Source organism: Sus scrofa, chromosome 6, assembly GCF_000003025.6.
Source record: "Sus scrofa isolate TJ Tabasco breed Duroc chromosome 6, Sscrofa11.1, whole genome shotgun sequence".
NCBI classification, from domain to species: Eukaryota; Metazoa; Chordata; class Mammalia; order Artiodactyla; family Suidae; genus Sus; species Sus scrofa.
In genome coordinates this window covers 119,405,404-119,425,632 of record NC_010448.4, presented here as the reverse complement: position 1 = coordinate 119,425,632, position 20,229 = coordinate 119,405,404, and the positions used below count along the sequence as shown (strand labels likewise).

Below are 20,229 nucleotides of genomic sequence, written 5' to 3'. Positions count from 1 at the left end.
TGTTGTTGTTGTTGTTGTTGCTATTTCTTGGGCCGCTCCCGTGGCATATGGAGGTTCCCAGGCTAGGGGTTGAATCGGAGCTGTAGCCACCGGCCTACGCCAGAGCCACAGCAACGCAGGATCCGAGCTGAGTCTGCAACCTACACCACAGCTCACGGCAACGCCGGATCGTTAACCCACTGAGCAAGGGCAGGGACCGAACCCGCAACCTCATGGTTCCTAGTCGGATTCGTTAACCACTGCGCCACGACGGGAACTCTGGTACTTACCCTTCTAATCGAACATCTGGTAAAGATCTGTTGAGTGCAATCATCTCACTTGCCATTAAATTGAACTGATTGATTTTAAACATCTCTTTCATCTTATCTTGGTCCTCTTTAGGAATGACGACTGGTTTCCCCATTTCTCCAGGACCTTCATGAGGCTTCTGTACTGGCTCTAGAACTAAGAACAAGGAGGAAGCTTTACTAATGTTAATTTTATAGCAATTGATTCAAATTCCTGTTTAATAACACTTGAGTTTAAACTATGCCTTCAACAACCAGAGCCATTTCTGAGCCCAAACTCTCCCAGTCTGTAACACCACCTAGGGCTGCCCTGTCCTTCACTTTCACACCACATCCTGACTCGAGACCTCCTCACCTTGTGCCATGCACTCGAATCACTGCATGGCCTTGGGACTTCCATCTCTAAAATATCATTACCACATTAGCCTCCCTAAGGCATTAATAAGCCTTTGTTGTGTTATTCCCATGGTCTCCTGGAGTCCAACTTCTCTAGTAGAGAATTTAGTCTAACACTCTCAACCTACAACCTGCTGGGCTCGCCACCTTCCACCCCACCTCCACCTCCCAATTCTCATCTTTCAGTCAAACAGCACCCACTGAGCAAGGGCAGTGCTCCTTGTGCCTCACAGGTTCTTGCGCTGGTGCTTTTGCTCACTCTGGTCCCTTTCCTTGGCATCTCCTTCCCACCTCTACCTCTGCAATAACCCATACTTGTCCTTCAAGGCCCAGCTTCTCCCCTGCAGCTTTTCTAAATCTCTCTTTATAGTGATCACTTACTGCTCTTAACTATCACATCATTTCATCCAGGACTCTATGTCTCTAATCAATAGTTCTTTCTTACTATAATGATTCTAAACTCATCTATGACACCTCTCCTAACTAGATCTGATCTCTTTTCTTAGTCAAAGGTTTGTGTTCATCCATGTACCTTTGGTGTTGTGTTAGGCATTTTATAACTATATGCTAAATTAATATGTGAGCAAAACTGTTATTCAAAACAAGTCAAAATGAAACAGTAGACAAGGGTAGACATTATTATAAGCACGATGCATCAAGAAAGATAATTCTAATTAGAAGTAATGTTACCTCTTAATATACAGTTGTCCCTCAGCATCCACGGAGGACAGGTTCCAAGACAGCCCCTGCCCACCCTGTGGATACCACAACCCACAGATGTGCAAGCCCCTTATATAAAATGGTGTGGTACAGCCAGCTGACTCTCCAAATAACTTACGGATATGGAGGGCTGGCTGTATACATTAAAAACAGTGATATTTCTGATCAGCAATTCCCAAAGTTTGTTTCTTGTTATGTGCTTTTGAGACGTTAAAAAGTGTTTCAAGAAAAACAGGTTCTAGAATATATTAAACTTAGGGCAGGGGGAAGGTGTGTTAAACAAAGATGGGTAGCGAATGCAGTGAGAGTAAGAGTGAGGTAAAAGGAGATCCCACTGTGGCTTAGTGGGATCTAATATAACATAATAACCATGAGAATGCAGGTTCAATCCCTGGCCTCACTCAAATGACTTAAGGATCTAGCATTGCCACAAGCTGGAGCATAGGTCGCAGATGCGGCTCAGATCCAGCATTGCTATGGCTGTAGTTGTAGTGTAGGCCTGCAGCTGCAGCTCCAATTTGACCCCTAGCCTAGGAACTTCCATATGCCGTGGGTGCAGCCCTAAAATGAAAAAATAAAACAAAAATAAGGAAATAACTTTTAAAATTATGAGAAACTCCTGTGATACAATTTTAAAAAACAAATCTTGCCAAATGTTTATCAAGCAAGTAAGCTCTTTAAATATGAGAATTTCTTTAAATTCTCAGTGACAAAAATTCTCAATGATAAGTGTAATAAAAACTGTTAAGTACAGAAGTATAAGGCCCCATACAAGTCTTAAAAACCTTAAAAACCACAAATTATAAAACTTTCAGAGTCAATTCTACTTACTTACCTGTCTCTGAAAATAAACAGCAAGGAACAGATTTGGGGCAGGGAAAGTCAGGGGTCAACATAAAGCAGCAAAGTTCTGTGAGTCACATGGGCAACATAAAGAGTAGGTGGGAGACATCTAATGGTCCTGATTATAAACATCCTTCAGTTATCTGAACCCTATTTAAGTATAAGATGATGCTTTGAAGAAAAGTTAAAATGAAAGTTAAGTTACACAGAACACCATCTATAACATATCTTTGCTGGGGGCGGGGTTGGGGAGTAGATCCCAGATCTGATCGAGCCTCTGAAGCTACCCACCAATTTACAGGAAATATAGGGGACAGAGGACACGATTAAAAAAAAAAAAAAAAAATTAAAGAGATGTAAATCCTGACTGTGGGAAACTGAAGAGAAACAACCCAATTTCTTCTTTTTCAAAAACCAAAAAAGTGGGGTTAGGAAGATAAAGAGAAAGCGGTATCCATGTATCTGTGCCACAGACTAGCTCTGAGCGGACAACAGCTGCAGCCAGATGATGCATATATGGAAGATCAATTTTCTATTTTCTCTACTTTTGTTTATGTTTGAAATTTTCCATGGGGGTTGGAGGAGCATGAATGAGCACTCAAGAAGTTCTTACTATAAGAACCAGTAAGTATAAACTTGATTGCTTATAGCCTAAGAGACTTTAAGACCATAAAGTTAAAAACTTGCCCCATTCATGTGGCCTTGAGGTCTTAAAGAATTGGGCAAAACTGTACACATATAGAATCCTCCTGGCTGCAACATTTTATAAATTTGATCACCTGGTACTTATTAATCATCTTAACATTTAGTATAATGCCCACTATTATATATACTTCGACCTTCTGATACACCTGAGATTCAGAGCCACCTTTAAAATGACCATTAATCAAAAGTTATAAGACTACTGCATAGCTTATAGAATCCATCACAATACTCTAATTTAGAAATCATAATATCCTGAAGAATTAAATGGACCAATAACCTAATTTTCTTCGGCAAAGACACCAGGATAAAATTCAAGTAGTTAGTGAATATTTTTACTAATGCACTTGCAGTATTAAAAAGCAACTAAAAAAAAATAGTAGCATTAACTTTCCTTGTATTCTACTTAACAGTCTTTCATGTAAATTAAAAATGAGTTCAGTGAAACCTGTTTGATAGCAACTGAAATGGATGTGGATATTATCATTTCCTAAAATGAAAAGAAAACTTTCCTTGGCATAAATTTTTATATGCAAATCATTTCTACGAATCAAATCAACTCTGACAAGGGAGTAGCTAGTTGAAAGTGTTATATCAAAGTATTGAGTCCGAACAAACATATTATGTATGTCAGTTAAACCTAATTTACATGACAATATAGACAAGTTTCATGCTTTAGAAACTTTCATTATCAAAAAAAACCTAGGTTCACTTGAGTGCCCCCAAATAAGATTAACGTAAGACAAACCTCATGACAAACATGTGAATGTGCTCTAATAAATCTTAAAATTTCTAACCTGTATTCTTCTCATGGAAGAACAAAGAGGTATAGAGCTATACGATACCCATTTGGGGAAAAACACTAATAAAAGGCTAAAATCATCTTTTCTAAACTACTTTCTTATTATATGATTATCATCTTTACTGTGATTATTATGCACTCTGTTTCACTTATTCCAAAGTATTTTTTCCCGTATTTTAACATCTTTGAAATTGGGGTGTGGTTTACAATGAAAATTCAAATTTTTTTTGCTTTCTTAGTAGTATATGGAATAATGAGTATTCTACAATCAAAGCAAATTAAACTTTTAACATCGAATTGTTACATAACAAAATTCATTGATAACTGCTACCTCAACATCTGTCAGTTTCTACCTTCATTCTAATTTTATATTCAATTCATTTGCAATGTGTTTAAGACTCTAAATACACTAAAAGTCTATAATAAAGAATCTGTGAAAGACTTTACTAATAGTATTTTTAAGTTTTTAGTCATAAGTTTCTTCTATAAACCATGTTCTCAAAGTTTTCCTAATGTTTGACAATTGAAATAATTCTAGCATGAGCACATGAAAACTTGAATCAACATTTTAATGATGAGTATCAAGTACAGTGCCGGCATAAAGGATTACTTCCTACTTGAAAGTGCATCTGTAAAAATACTGAATATTCTATGTAACAACCAAATCCATAAACTGAATGAATGAGTTCCAAAAAGCAGAAGAGATGCAAAAATATCCCGACGACATAACCCACAATAAACTTGTTTTTTCAAGGGAAGCCTAACATAACTCTCTAGCAACAGAAGAATTTTGCTTTTCTCAGACAGTCCGGGGCATAAAAGAGAGTACGAAAACTATGATGAGAACTGTTCAGGAAAATAAAATAAAACAAAACAAAGCAAAACCAACCCTTTGTAATCACCAAAGACTAGTCCACTGAAGGAGGGAAGTAACAAGTTAATGTAAGAATCCTAGAAAACAAAATATATCAATGATAATCCTTTAAGAGGCCCTTGGCATTATCATAGGACTGAAGATCCATTCTGCTTAAAAGTAAGACACCCGGAGTTCCTGTTGTGGTGCAGAGATTAACGAATACAACGAGGAACCATGAGGTTGTGGGTTCAATCCCTGCCCTTGCTCAGTGGGTTAAGGATCCGGCGTTGCTGTGAGCTGTGGTGTAGTCGCAGACGTGGCTCGGATCCCGCATTGCTGTGGCTCTGGCGTAGGCCAGCAGCTACAGCTCCGATTTGACCCCTAGCCTGGGAACCTCCATATGCCGCAGGACGGCCCAAGAAATGGCAAAAAGACAAATAAATAAATAAATAAGACACCCTTGATGAGTTCCCGTAGTGGAAACCAATCTGAGTAGAAACCATGAGGCTTCGGGTTTGATCCCTGGCTCACTCAGTGGGTTAGGAATCCGGCACTGCCATAAGCTATAGTGTAGGTCGAAGATGTGGCTCAGTTCCCAAGGTGTTGTGGCTGTGGTGTAGGCTGGTAGCTGCAGTTCTGATTTGACCCCTAGCCTGGGAACCTCCATATGCTGCGAGTAGAGCCCTAAAAAGCAAAAAAAAAAAAAAAAAAAAAAAAAGCAAAAAAAAAAAAAAAAAGCAAAAAAAGGCACCCTCTTGCACACAAGAGTATAAAGAATAGAATTTGGTAAATTTCACCAAATTGGCCTTGTAAAGCAATTCAGAGAAGTTCAGAAATGAGGTCCTTACAGTACGGAAACAACTGCTCTTGAACATCACATCTGCTCAGTGATTTTTTTTGCTTTTTTGTTTGGATTTGGTTTTTCAAATGCCATAGAAAATGAAGATCCTGGAGACCTTATGTGTTCCATTAAGAGACCTCCGTTCTTCAAGGTCACTGAGTATACTTGCTCATTCCACCAACAAGGTTTACATCCTCCATGCCATCACCTACCAATCCACTTCCAACAACTTCAGTGAAAGATCTCTTTTGGGGTACCACAATTCCTCACCAGCCTTAACTACTTCAGGACTCAGACACTACTTGGGATCTCTCAGTTCCCACTGCACTGAAACTTCACATCAGGGAAGATTTTTCAACTATTCTTGCTTGGCATCCACTATCTCCCTTCCCTAAATCATTTCCCCACTCTCTCACTTCAATCCCTTAAGTCTACATGGAACACAGTTTGTAAATGGATGCTCTAAGGCCCCACTGGAACCGCTGGCATCTCAAAGTCTCTCCCATTAGCTATTAACTCACCTGTTGGCTTACTGCTCAGCCCTTCTCCTTATCCTTCCTCTGCTGACCTCCTTCTCAGTCTGTCCCATTCAACACTTGGATGCCTCCAAGGAATTACAAAGCTTCTCCATCCTCTTGTCTCCTCAGCATAGAGGCCCCATCTCCTAGACTTGAATCTGGCTCTCCCCCAGAGCCACTAACCTCTCAACCCTCAACAACGTTCATACTCCTTTTCTCAGGAAGTGATGATGCTCTCATTGCTCCACACTGTTACTTCCAGACCATTTCTCCTTTACTTTGTATTTTTTTACTTTCAGTAAAAGCTATTTTCCCACTAGTGGTTTTCAAAGCTGTATTATATTACCCTTAGAATTCTCTTCAAGGATAATCCTTTTCTTATAGTTTTGATACCACACTGTCTCATCTACTGATAATTTGCTCTTTCAAGTATTATTTCTTTCCTTTATATTTTAAACCTCTCCCTTAACATACATTAAAAAAAATACATATATCCAAGAGTTCCCGTTGTGGCTCAGCCGGTTACAAACTAGTATCCCAACTAGTATCCATAAGGATGTGGGTTCGATCCCTGGCCCTGGTCAGTGGATTAAGGATCTGGCATTGCTGTGAGCTACAGTGTAGGTTGCAGACACAGCTTGGATCCTGTGTGGCTGTGGCCAGCAGCTGCAGCTCTGATTTGACCCCTAGTTTGGTAACTTCCATTTGCTGCAGGTGAGGCCCTAAAAAGCAAAAAAAAAAAAAATCCATAGAAAACCCACTTTGGCTCCATTTCTTTTTTTAAACTACTGTACTATCTTTCTGTGTACTGAAGCTTCCTAAAAGAGTAAGAAGATACACAACAGTATAAAAACCCACTGGCACTGAACTGGCACTTGCTAGGGTCACAAGAAACCCCCTATTAGGAAACATAACAGAAACACCTGTTCATCTCAGGTAAGCTCTCTGAACAAACCTCAGTCAAGGATTTCCATGCCCTCACTCCCTCTGGGCTTCTCCTACTGATGTTCTAGAAGCCTGCTATTCTTTGCTGATTCTCCATGACCCTCTCCCACTCTGGCCTGTCTCTTCCAACCATCCACATGCCCCTGGGCAGATCATAATCACACAACTCCCCACGTGCCACCTCAGCCATGCTCTGCCATAGGACAGCCCTCCCAGCACTGCAACGTTAAATATTCCAAAGGCAGAGCCCCTGCTGTGTGGCACAGTGAGTTAAGGTTCCAGTGTTGCTGCAACTGTGGTGTAGGTCGCAGCTGTAGCTTGGATTCGATCCCTGGCCCAGGAACTTCCTTATGCTATGGATGTTGCAAAAACCAACAAAACAAAACAAAACTCCAAATGCAACTCATCCTTCCGCCTTCTCATTAAAGCTGCTCTACCTCTGGGGGCCCCACCTCGTATCAATTCATCCAAAGAAGGAGACCTGAGAGTCATCTTAGACTCACTTTCCCGTATGACCCACATTCAATGACTCTGCATACCACGTAAATTCCACTAATTTCATATTTCTCACATACTTCACTTCCTTTTCCCTCCAGTGTCATTTTACCATAGCCCCAAAGAACTCCAAATTTCCCCAGCAGCCTCACAACTAGTCTCTGCTGTCTCACTTTCTTCTAGTACATCAGCCAGGTGACCACAAACTTCCTTCTGAAATCCTGGATCCCATCAGGTTACAGATCCTTCAATGGCATGCCTCAGCTACAAGATGAGGTCCAATACCTTTTAGCATGTCATAAAAGGCCTTCTGTTGTGGCGCCTCCACTAACCTCTGAAGCTTTGTCCCATGCGCTTTCCTCACGTGCTCCTATCTACCAACTCTGTTCTCTAACGTGCTTATCTTGCACATGCCTCTCTCCTTTACATGGAAGGTATTCCCCTCACCCGTCAAGCCTAACAAACACCCACTCACCCTGACACAACTCTGCCTGGGCCTTACATCCTTGCTGCACCTTCTCAGATGCTCCATAGTGTTCCTTCCTCCTGCTCTTATGCACGTCTCCAGCAGGCTATCATATTGCTATTTTACCGTTATTCTTTCTCTTCTACTGGATTGGGAGTTCCTCAAACGGAGGAACTTTTTTGTATTGTTGAACTGTGTGTCACTAGCATGCAGCACACTACCCGGCACATATCAGAGTTTAAAAGTGTCTTCACCTACTACATAGGTCCTAGTCTTTCTTACTTTCATCTCTTTGCATTTAAGATAGAACACCATAAACTCCCATTAGAAATGGCAATGAATTAAGGTGGAGTGAGGGGAAAGCTAATCTGCTCTATTTGGGGAAAAGAATATCCTAGTTTCTTACTGGTGAATGGCAATGCCCGCCCTTTGCTTTAAATGTAGATAGAGTTGTAGCTCTAACAACAGTTAAGGAGGCAGTGTCTTATCGCCCAACAAACTTACTAAGCAGCATGGGCATAATGGAAACCAGAAAAGTTAACAAATTAATAGGCTGACCGTGAATAAAAATATATCAAATAAAAACTATGAGAAGGGTGAGTATTAAAAAGTTACTAAAGTCCAGTGTTAGTAATCGAGCCTAATTTTAGGCAAATTTTGCATGAAATAAAACAACTGGTTACACAATCCCATTTATAAAAATTACAGAAAGAACACATACTTACCAATACAAATAAATTTTTTTAGATTATAAATTTTGAGGGACTAGGTACCTTCATTATAAAAGTGCAAAATATTTAAATGTAGCTATTCAAATAAAACAGTAACATTTACCTGTAATTCCTAAACACAGAATTATAGTTTAGCCAGATATTCTATAACTAATTCCAGAGAGTTCAAAGGCCAGAACAGCTGAATTCCTGACTCACAAGGCAGTTACTTTCACTTCGTTGTTGTTGTTGTTGTTTTAAGGGGCAGCATTTGTTTTTTAGTTTAAACACAGAGAGTCTAAAACAATTTTTCAGGTGTCTTCTGCCAAAAGTGTCAGCACTCCCACTCAGGTTCTCTGTATTTGCGTTTCCTTCCTTTTCCATACCAAGTACTACAGTGTTCTCACCACAGCTCCTATTTTATAGCCTGATCTTTTCTAAAGCTCTCCCTCAAAGTGCTAACTGGAGCTATTCACAGCATTAACAACCTCTCCAGACCACATCTACCTAAAATGACTCCTTCCCTTAGGACTGAGGTGGGAAGGCTGGAGAAATCTCTGTGATACCTGATAATGCGATTTTAACACTCCACTCGGCATTATAACATCAGACTAATCTTCTGTACAATTTTGGCAGCTCTAGCTAAGATTCCCTACATTATTTGGTAATATAATTTCTAGAAAATTAACTACATTGAACACTGAACACATATTGAATTTAGCAATTCCATACATAATACTTGAATACTTTTAACTGTTTGAAATATAATCATCACATATAGGAAGCCAGGGAGCACCATTAATCTAAAAATGTCAAAATTTTATTGTTTCCAAATTAGTTAGTAAAAACAAGTGACATACATATCAAAACAGGTCCATGATTATAAAATGTCACTCACCATCCCCAGCAGGAAGTCCTCTTTCTTTTTTTTCATCACATTTGTTGCATTCACTGAAGTACAGCAGCAGGAACATATCCAAAAGTACCCAAATCAAGGAGGTGGCTAGGACCACCTTGCAATATGCAAATTTTCTCATGGCACTTTAAGTAAAATGCAAAATTTTAAAATATATATATATAAATATACAAAGATCATGAAAATTATTCCAATCCAGTTTCATCAGAAATCACGTTCATAACCTACAGAAAGAAAAAGAGAAAAGATTAACTTAAAAATTCAGAACCAAAAAATGAACAAGATTAATTTCATATGCATAGGAAATTTTACTACAAAGAACAAGTTTTAAAAATCTGATTTGGAAAAGAGAATAGATTTGAAAAATACTTATAAAATTCATAAAAATTAATAGTATCAAGAACATGCCAATGACTCCTACAAATCAATATACACAATCCAACAGAAAAATGGGGAAAGGATGTTAACCCGTACTTTGCAGGAAAGAAACCTGAATAGCGAATAAACAAGTGCAAAGTTCTCTATTCACTGCAATTAGGAAAATGCAAATTAAAACAGTGGGCTACTATCTTATATCCATCAAACACATGAGGGTTAATTACCTTCTATTCAATTGCTGTATTAAACAGTAAAGCAAAAGCTAAGCCATTAACTGCCATGGGAGTTTACGAAACCAATAATTCCAGTCCATTTCAACCACTCAGATGCAGTTCCTAGGGTCCAAGGATTTGTATAGGTTCTCCGAGTAGCTATATCAGAGCAGTTTATTTGGGGTGATTCTGGTCACTCTGTCCCACTGAATCCTATTCTAAAAATGCTAGTCACCAGTCATTTAGAAACAGACTCATGGAAAGTATAACAGAAAAGGGTATCAAAAGATTTGAGGAGTTCCTGTTGTGGCCCAGCAGAAAATAATCCAACTAGGAACCATAAAGTTGTGGGTTCGATCCCTGGCCTAGCTCAGTGAATTAAGGATCCGGCACTGCTGTGAGCTATGGTGTAGGTTGCAGATGTGGCTCGGATCTGGCGTGGCTGTGGCTGGCAGCTGCAGCTCCGATTTGACCCTGGGAACCTACGTATGTCGCAGGTGCGGCCCTGAAAAGTTAAAAAGAAAAAAGATTTGAGATCTAGTCTTGGCTCTGACAGTAATTTTATAGACTTTCTGATGTTTAGTGTCTATCCACTCTCCTGCCCTAATCTGTTAAAATAGCATGAGAAAATGACTGGAGGAACTGTCACCATATTTGCAGTCATTTGGGATAGCTTGATCGGAAACATTTCTAGCATATAAGGGGCTCATCTTAGGGAGCTCTGGAGTTGACCAAGGGACCTTGAGAGGCAGGGAGTCATCCCACTGAGCCGCTGACTCTCAGGGTAAAAGGCCTATGTCACTGCACATTGGGAGAGACGGGTGGAGCACATTCAGAGGAGTGGATGGAGGAAACACACACTTGGCACAGGTGCCCCACACTGAAAGCCAACAAACAGATGCTCTGAAAGGCTGGCTGACTGGCAGTGTAGCAGCTTCTTACAAGGGCAGCTTTATAAAGCATGTTCCATGGCGGGCAGTGAAATGTGTTTACCTAAATAGTCTAGGACAGGCCAAAGAGTTTTATCTATGAAAAGGTTCTTGCCGACTTCATGAGGTGGCTAAACAGGAATCTGAAAAGGACCCCAAGATACTAAGAGATACTTATAAACATAAAACATTATTTCTGTTCATCTCTCTGAGGACTTTGATCTTTTGCCTACAGTCTTCCTTTCAGGAAACCAAGACTCCCCAACTTCACAGTAAGAACAGAGATGAAAACATCATATATATTCTTGCCTCAAAATAATACTTGCTCAGGAGTTCCCATTGTGGCTCAGTTCCCATTGTGCCTGACTAGTGGGAGTTCCTGTTGTAGCTCAGCGCATTACAAACCCGACTAGTATCCAGGAGGATTCAGGTTTGATACTTGGTCTTATTCAGTGGGTTAAGGATCCGGCATTGCAGCTCAGATCCCATGTTGCTGTGGCTGTGGCATAGGCTAGCAGCTGCAGCTCTGACTCAAGCCCTAGCCTGGGAATTTCCATAGGCCATAGGTGTGGCCCTAAAAAAAAAAAAAAAGAAAAATCATCCTTGCTCATTATCTGATATTATGTCACATACATTGAGCAACTACTGATAACTATGGTAACTGGGGTTAAGGGGAAGACCAAATGCATGCTAATGCACAGTGTCAGGAAACAATAGTTCTCTCCAGAGAAGGAGATAAAAAATAAATATATTCATATTCATATATACGAATTTATATTTCAAGCCACTTTACACGAAAGGCTACTTCTTTTGGTCATTGGCAAAGCAAGCAGTCTAACTGCTAGTGTAATATCTAGGATCCAAATGCAGCTTTGTGTTCTCTAAAATCTGCTGATTGTGGTTTTGGGTTTTGTTTTGTTTTTTGTCTTTTCTAGGGCCACACTGGTAGCATATGGAGGTTCCCAGGCTAGGGGTTTAATTGGAGCTGTAGCCACCAGCCTAAGCCAGAGCCACAGCAACACGGGATCCAAGCTGCATCTGCGACCCACACCACAGTTCATGGCAACACCGGATCCTTAACCCACTGAGCGATAACAGGGATCGAACCCGCAACCTCCTAGTTCCTAGTCTGAATCGTTAACCACTGAGCCACGACAGGAACTCCTTTTTTTTTTTTTTCCGATTGTGTTTTTTTCACTGCTTATAGCCCAGAACACTTGAATGTAAATCTTTATAGCTTTGTACCCATTCCTATTTAATTTTTCCAAGGAAGCACAATTAGATTCTAAAATTGAGAAAGAAATGAAGTGGGTGTGACTTTATTTGGAAAAAGAGTGGTATGGAGAAAGCAGGAGGATAAAGGAGAGGCAGAAATCTTTGAGGCTTTACATTAGAGATTCCTCAAATAGTAACAATAAAATCCACAAATTATTAAAAAACACTGATATGTCAGACTTCATAATTAAAATCTGCTCTTTCAGTTAAAAAAAACTGAAGTCATAGATTGGGGGGGGGAGAATATTTACAAATTACATATCTTACAAGTTACTTGTACCCAGAATATATAAAGAGTACTCTAAATACAATTTTTAAAAAATCCTAATAACAAAATGGACAAAAGGTTTGAACTGTTGCTTCACCAAAACGGTGATACCAATGGCAAATGAGCACATAGAAAAATGTTCAACATTGCTGGCTATTAGGAACTGAAAATTAATTACATTTTTTTTCCCCCAGGGCTGCACCGGCAGCCTTTGGAAGTTCCTAGGCTAGGGGTTGAATCTGAACTATATCACAGCCACAGCAATGCAGAATCCAAGCCACATCTGCGACCACATCACAGCTCTCAGCAACACCAGAACCTTAACCCACTGAGCAAGGCCAGGGATGGAACCTGCATCTTCATGGATACTGGTCAGGTTCATTTCCACTGAGCCACAACAGGAACTCCAGGAACTGCAAATTAAGATCACAATGAAATACCACTATGCACCAATACAAACAGCTAAAGGAAAAAAGAAAACTACCAAGTGGAATTGCTGCCACTGGACCTCTAATACCTTGCCAGTAGAATGCACTATGCTACATTCTCTCTGGAAAACAGTTTGGCAGTTTCTTCCCACAAGAATCGCCAAATCCATGCCTAGCTATTTACTTAAGAGAAAGGAGAACATACTTCTCTACCCAAAGGCTTGTACACAAATATTTATATCATTATATCAATTTAATCATAACCATCAAAATCTAGAAACAATCCAAACATCCATCATCTGGTGAATGTATAAACAAAGTATGGTATGCTAAATGGTGAAATATTACTACCCAGAAATACGGCAATAAAAAAGAACTCTTATATGCAATAATACTGATGCATCTTAAAAGCTCTGGCTGAGTCAAAGTGGTCAGTCACAAAAGGCTGTATACCATATACTGTATGATTCCCTTTGTATGAGACAGAAATCAGATCAGTGGTTGCCAGGGGCTGTGGAGAAACAGGGCATTGCCGTTAGAGGAGCATGAAGGAACTTGCAGTTATGAAAACATTCCATTTCTTGCTTGTGGTGATGGTCATAAGATTACATCCATCTGTCCACCCTGGTATGATTACACCTAAAAGGGTAAATTTTACTGTACATAAATTCAGCCTCAATAACTTTAAAAATAAATACAGGAGAGGTGAATATCCTTCAAAGAAGTACTTTCAATTTTAGGAGAAAAACTTGTATATTTCCTCAAATGACACATATCAGTCATTAAAAGCTCAGTTCTTTTGTCTCAACCACAATAGATTAAAACCTTCCGTGTGAAATGCATTAACTACTTAATTTATTTTAGAACTTACAAAATCAGAATTAATGTCAAAGCATAGTGATCAATTTTATCAGTAAACTTCTGTTTCTACCCTACATGTCATATGCCAAGTTTTCCAAAGGTTGATCTATTTTCCTGGGCTAAATAATTATTTTTTTCTTATTCCTCATACTGTTTCCACTGTTCTGAGAAAATAAACAAATTAAAAAATCACAGAGGGGAGTTCCCGTCATGTCTCAGCAGAAATGAATCTGACTAGAGTCCATGAGGAGGCAGGTTCAATTCCTGGCCTCGCTCAGTGGGTTAAGGATCTGGCATTGCTGTGGGCTGTGGTGTAATCACAGATATATCTTGGAACTCACATTGCTGCAGCTGTGACACAGGCTGGTAACTGCAGCTCCAATTCAACCCCTAGCCTGGAAACTTCCATATGCCACAGGTGTGGCCCTAAAAAGACAACAAAACACGCATGCACACATACACACACCACCAAAAAACCCTAAGGTATTTGGAATTAAAGAGAATCCTTCTATTAATTCCCTTTTCTGCTTATGAGTGTTTGAGAATTGGGTTCCTGACACATGCCTGGGACATGGTAGATGGCAGAGGAGACTTAAGCAGGTTCTAGTCCACTGGAGAGGTCACCCTCTACTAGTCATAAACAATTATATGTTATGACTGCACTATTTGAAAACATACTTTTTTTAATGCCCCAAATCACAAAAACATATCAAATATCAAAAGTAGATGCAGAATGAATCATAGAAATAAAGGATCACACCAAAACACACACCTATCCACCACTCAATTTAAAAACAAGAACATGACGTTTAAAGTTCCCTCTCCAATACCATCTCTTCACCAACTCCTCAAAGACAACCTCTATTCTGAATTTATCCTTTTCCTGAGTTTTACTTCATTGATATCCTTTAAAAAACAACAACACTTGTTTACATTTGTCTGTTTCTGAATTGCTTATAAATGGAAAAACTCTACACTTGTTTTTCTTCTGATACTATGTTCCTGAGACCCAATAGTATGCTGGAAGTAGCTGCAGTCAGTTCATTTTCACTACTGTATAGTATTCCACTGGCTTATACAATTTTACATTATGAGGCTTACCAGTTTATCCATTCCATGCCTAACAGACATGTGATCATTTCTAGGTTTGTATTATTACAAGCAGTATTGCTATTAACATTCCTGAACATGTTCCCTGGCACAAATATGCAAGCATATTTATTTAGGGCAGGTGTCAGCAAACTTTTTCTGAAAAGGTCCGGACAGTAAACATTTTAGGCTCTGTGGGACCTAAGATCTCTATTGCAACCACTCAAATGTGGTGTTGTAATACAAAAACAACCATAAATGATACATAAACAAGTAATTGTGACACTATCTCAATAGAACTTTAAGGACAATGAAATTTGAAACTCATGTAATTTTCATATTACACATTATGAAGTATTTTTATTTTTAAAAATCATCTTAAAATGTTAAAAACCTTTTTTAACACATGAATTATCACGCCAACCCTGACCTACAGATATTAGGTCACAGAGTATACATATTTTCAATATGACTAAATATGGAAAATTTGGTTTTCCAGGTGGTTGAAACAAAATAGAAAGGAAAATGAGAGCTCTGAATGTTTTATATCCCTGGCAACACTTAACTGATGTCAAACTGTTTTATTTTTTGAGAACATGATAGTGGTATAATTGTTATCTTATTATATAGTTTTAATTTGCATTTCCCCATCTCATGGTCATTCCATTTCCTCTTCTCTAATATAACTATTTAAGTTCAGTTCATTATTTTATTGGGTGGGGTTGTTTTGTCTTTTTCCTATTAGTATTTTAAAGATCTTTATACAGTCTGGATTCTAAACTCACGTCAATTACATGCACTGCCAGTATATCTTCTTAAACAAGAGATGTCTTTTACAGCTCACATTTTCAAACCTTGAAATTCCTCTTTCTAGAGATCATTAAAAATAATATTTTAATGCCTAAAAATTTTCTAAAGGTGTGCAATGTCAACTTTATCATAAACCAGGCTTCCAAGGTTCTATATTCTGTTCCACTGGTCTGTCTACTCCCACACCACATGGCTGTCCTAATTATTACAGCTTTATAACAATTCTTGATATAGAGTAAAGCAAGTATTCTTACCTTTCGCTACTTCTTGGGGAGGGTACTGGCCTTCCTTAGCTATAACAACCATACAATTACTTAAAATGATATTCCACCTACCGCAAAATAAATCTACCAGTTAAAAGTATTTACATATCTATGGCGGAATAATTCCACTGTTCTGAGAAAATTAATTTAAAAATCACAGAGGGGAGTGCCCATCGTGGTGAAGTGGAAACAAATCTGACTAGCATCCTTGAGAAGGCAGGTTTGATCCCTGGCCGCGCTCAGTGGGTTAAGCCGGCATTGCGGCGAGCTCTGGTGTAGTTTGCAGATGCGGCTTGGATTCAGCATTGCTATGGCTGTCGTGTAGGCCAGCAGCTGTACCTCCGATTTAACCCCTAGCCTGGGAACCTCCATATGCTGCAGGTGGGGACCTAAAAAGACAAAAAAAATCACGGAGGTCATAAAAAAAGGAAGTTAGTGATGAGGAGAAGAATTAAATTCAAGAGAAGTCTAGAAGAAAAGTTCCACAAGATAAAAAGCCCCAAAATAAACCCATACACTTATTGTTAGTTAAGCTACAACAAAGGAAGCAAGAATATGCAATGGAGAAAAGACAATCTCTTCAATAAGTGGTGCTGGGAAAACTGGACAGCTACATGTAAAAGAATGACATTAGAACATTCTATTGAAGCTCCCGCTGTGGCACAATGGGATCAGCAGCATCCTGGGAGCACTGGGACACGGGTTCAATTCCTGGCCTGGCACAAGGGGTTAAGGATTTGGCATTGCCACAGCTGCAGCTCAGATATGAGCCCTGGCCCAGGAGTTCCATATGCCGCGAAGGTGGCCAAAAAAAAAAGAGAGAAGATACTATAAACCTCTTAGAGGAAATCACAGGCAAGACATTTTTTGACTTAAATTGCAGCAATATCTTTTTTGGATCCACCTCCCAGAGTAATGAAAATAAAAACAAAAATAAACAATTGGGACCTGATTAAACTTAAAAGCTTTTGCACAGCAAAGGAAACCATAAAAAAAAAAAAAAAAAGACAACCCACAAACCCACAGGAGAAAATCTTTGCAAATAAAGTGACCAACAGGGATTCATCTCCAAAATATACAAACATCTCATACAGCTTTATATAAAAAATAAACAACCCAATCAAAAAAATGGGCAGGGAATCTAAATAGACATTTTTCCAAAGAAGACAGACAGATGGCCAAAAAGCACATTAAAAAATGCTCAACATCACTAATTATTACAGAAATGCAAAGCAAAACTATAATGCGGTAAAATCACCTCACACTGGTCAGAATGGCCATCATCAAAAAGCCTATAATAAAAAATGCTGGAAAGGGTGTGGAGAAAAGGGAAACACTGTTGGTGGGAATATAAATTAGTACAACCACTATGGAGAAGAGTATGGGGGTCCCTTAAAAGACTAAAATAGAACTGCCATATGATCTACCAATCCCACTCCTGGGCATCTTTCCTGGGTAAGAAAACCATAATTCCAAAAGATACATGCACCACAATGTTCAATGAAGCACTATTTATACTAGCCAAGACATGGAAGCAACCTAAATGTCCATCATCAAAAGCAGATTGGGTAAGACGTGGTACATGTATACAATCGAATGTGACTTGGCCGTAAAAAAGAACAAAAGAATGCCAGTTGCAGCAACATGGATGGACCTTGAGATTAATCATACTAAGTGAAGTTAAGTCAGATAGAGAAAGACAAATATTATATGCGAGTACTAATGTGAGGAGTCTAATACAAAATGACACAAAAAAACTTATTCACAAGATATAAACAGACTCAAAGATTTGGAAACCAAACTTATAAGGTTACTGAAGTGGAAATGTTGGGGCAGGGATAAATTGAGAGGTTGGGAGTGGCATATATACACTACTATACAAAATCGCTAAGTACCAAGGACAGGGAAATCTACTCAATGCTCTGTGATGGCCTATATAGGAAAAGAATCTGAAAAAGAATGGATATGTGTATGTGTATAACTGATTCACTTGGCTGCACACCTGAAGCTAACACAATATTGTAAGTCGAATATACTCTAATAATTTTTTTTAAAAAGTTACAAAAATGTTTTTCAAAATGACAGCATTATTAAAATAAATGTATAGCACCTAAACTTTGTCTACTATATTGTTATTCCTTTAAAAAATAAAAAAGACTTCACTATTTTAGAGTCACAACTTATTCCATGCTGTCTGGATATTTACTGAGTCTTGGTCAACCATGTTTTGATACCATGTCAGGCACTGGAGATGCTACAAGCATGAAGGCAACAATCCATACCACGGAAGTGCTTATCACACTATTAAATACCAGTCTAAGAGACAGGCCATTCACATTACAAAAAAGAAACATCAACTCAGGAAACCTGGCAGGAAAAAGTCATCCAGATAGGGAAGTTTCTAAACAGGTTTTATCAGGCAGCATAAAATCTAAACTTTTCTGCAACAAGGCTTCCTTTAGATTTTTTCTATAGTTGTATTGTTTCCGTCTCTCCTTCAGCAAAACCCTTTAAGGACTTCTTATTTTGTTCTAAAGAAAACTATTTTCAGGACCCATACTGAAAGTACCCACTAAAAAAATTCCATGGTCAAATAAGTTAGGGAAATATTACATACTCTATTCATTCTGGGAGAGTCATACTATATATTATTGCACTAAAGGTTCTCAGAAGTCCTGCAATAGGAAACCTGTGTAAGTCTGTTAATTCAGTGCTTCTCATGTTCAAGCATGGATCCTGCCTCATCTACTTTGTCTTTCTCTTTTGTATAACACAAAGCAGGTTTCAATTAGCAATAAATGAAGTAGTAAAGTAGCAAAGATTGGTTTTAAATCCTGGAACCACGCAAGTTGTAAACTATAGGTTATTTTCTTTCTGCAAAACTGTTATGTCTGTGAATCTGCAAATTATGCAAAAAAGAGATCCCCCTGTGTTTAAACGTCTCTCACAAGGCATAGAGAGAAGGTTAATTTTGTAATATCTTGATTTAACTAATTTAAGTTCATATTTCTATATTGTTCTTTAATATAACATATACCTGTATATAATACAGATAGTTGTGGACAAAAATGGGAAATCCAAATATGACCATTATATAAATCCCTAAAAGAATCTACAAACTTGTCCTCAGATCAGTGAAATTTGTCAACTATTTCTACTACAAATTATTTTTTCTAAGTACAGAATATCATATTCTAAAGAATCTATCAGCATTAAACACAGCATTCAGCAAATGCAACATTATTTCATGTAGGATAGATCCTGTGAACAAAGAGTTAACACAGCCAAGTCTGTTTTACTCAGTCCTCACTAAATCCTGGGGGATGCCTAGAGCCATGGCAATGACCCCTGGCCAAACTCTGAGAACTAAACTCTTGGAATATTCACAGTCACTGGTTAAGGATGTTAGAGGTGGTAGGTCAGGATGTACCAGGCTGTTAGCATTGTTTAAAGTTATCATCAAGATTTATGAGTTACACCTGGTATCTGGTTGAGGCCCTAAGTTTTGGACACCAGAGCTGACCACATGGCAGGAATATGCCTATGTGACCACCTTCCTATAACAACTCTGGACTGTGACACTCATCTTGTACATGCTCTACCATTCAGTTAGAGGGACAATAGCACCCATGTGATCCTCACATTCCTGATCTCTCTCTGGCATGCACCTGTATATACCTTTTTCCTGCTGTTCTTACACTGCATCCTTTGCTGCAATAAAACCTAGCTGCAAATACAACATTATATTGAGTTGTGTGAGTCTTTCCAGTAACTCAAACTAGTGGTCAGTCACAGGACCCTCAAAACAAATATCATTAAAGACTTTAGTTGCCATTAATACCTAACTTCTTTAATTTTAACAAGCTAAATGATCCTAACGAAGTCCTTAAATGAACAAATCAGTGTACAGGACAAAAGCTAAGACGTAAGCCTGAGCTGACTGTCCTTAGAAAGGCCTGGTTGCAAGGTCAGCCCTTGGCTGGCATCTGGGAACTTGAATGATAAACAGTTCCCTCTGCTGATATAAAACTTACCTTAAATGAAAACAGGGCCTCACTACACCTCAACTGTTAGGACAAACAATACGGTTTATGCAAAATGTTTGTTTTCCTTCTCAGAGCCTGAAATTTTGGTACATTTCAGGCAGAGGGTGCCTCTATTACTAGGTCCAACAAAAACATTGGCATGGAGTCTAATGAGTTTCCCCGGTTGACTGCAC

General features: G+C 38.8%; 1 protein-coding gene across 3 annotated transcripts in view; it reads right to left on the bottom strand.

Moving 5' to 3' along the window:
• GALNT1 (polypeptide N-acetylgalactosaminyltransferase 1) overlaps positions 1-20,229 on the bottom strand; it is a 198,006-nt gene that overhangs the window by 68,269 nt on the left and 109,508 nt on the right. For all 3 annotated transcript variants that reach the window (XM_021096269.1, XM_021096270.1, XM_003482057.4), the window contains 2 exons: positions 9,480-9,721; positions 270-444 (listed from right to left, as the gene is read on the bottom strand). In XM_021096269.1, the coding sequence (XP_020951928.1) occupies positions 270-444; positions 9,480-9,618 (314 nt within the window). In that variant the 5' untranslated portion in view covers positions 9,619-9,721. The remainder of the gene's footprint in view (positions 1-269; positions 445-9,479; positions 9,722-20,229) is intronic.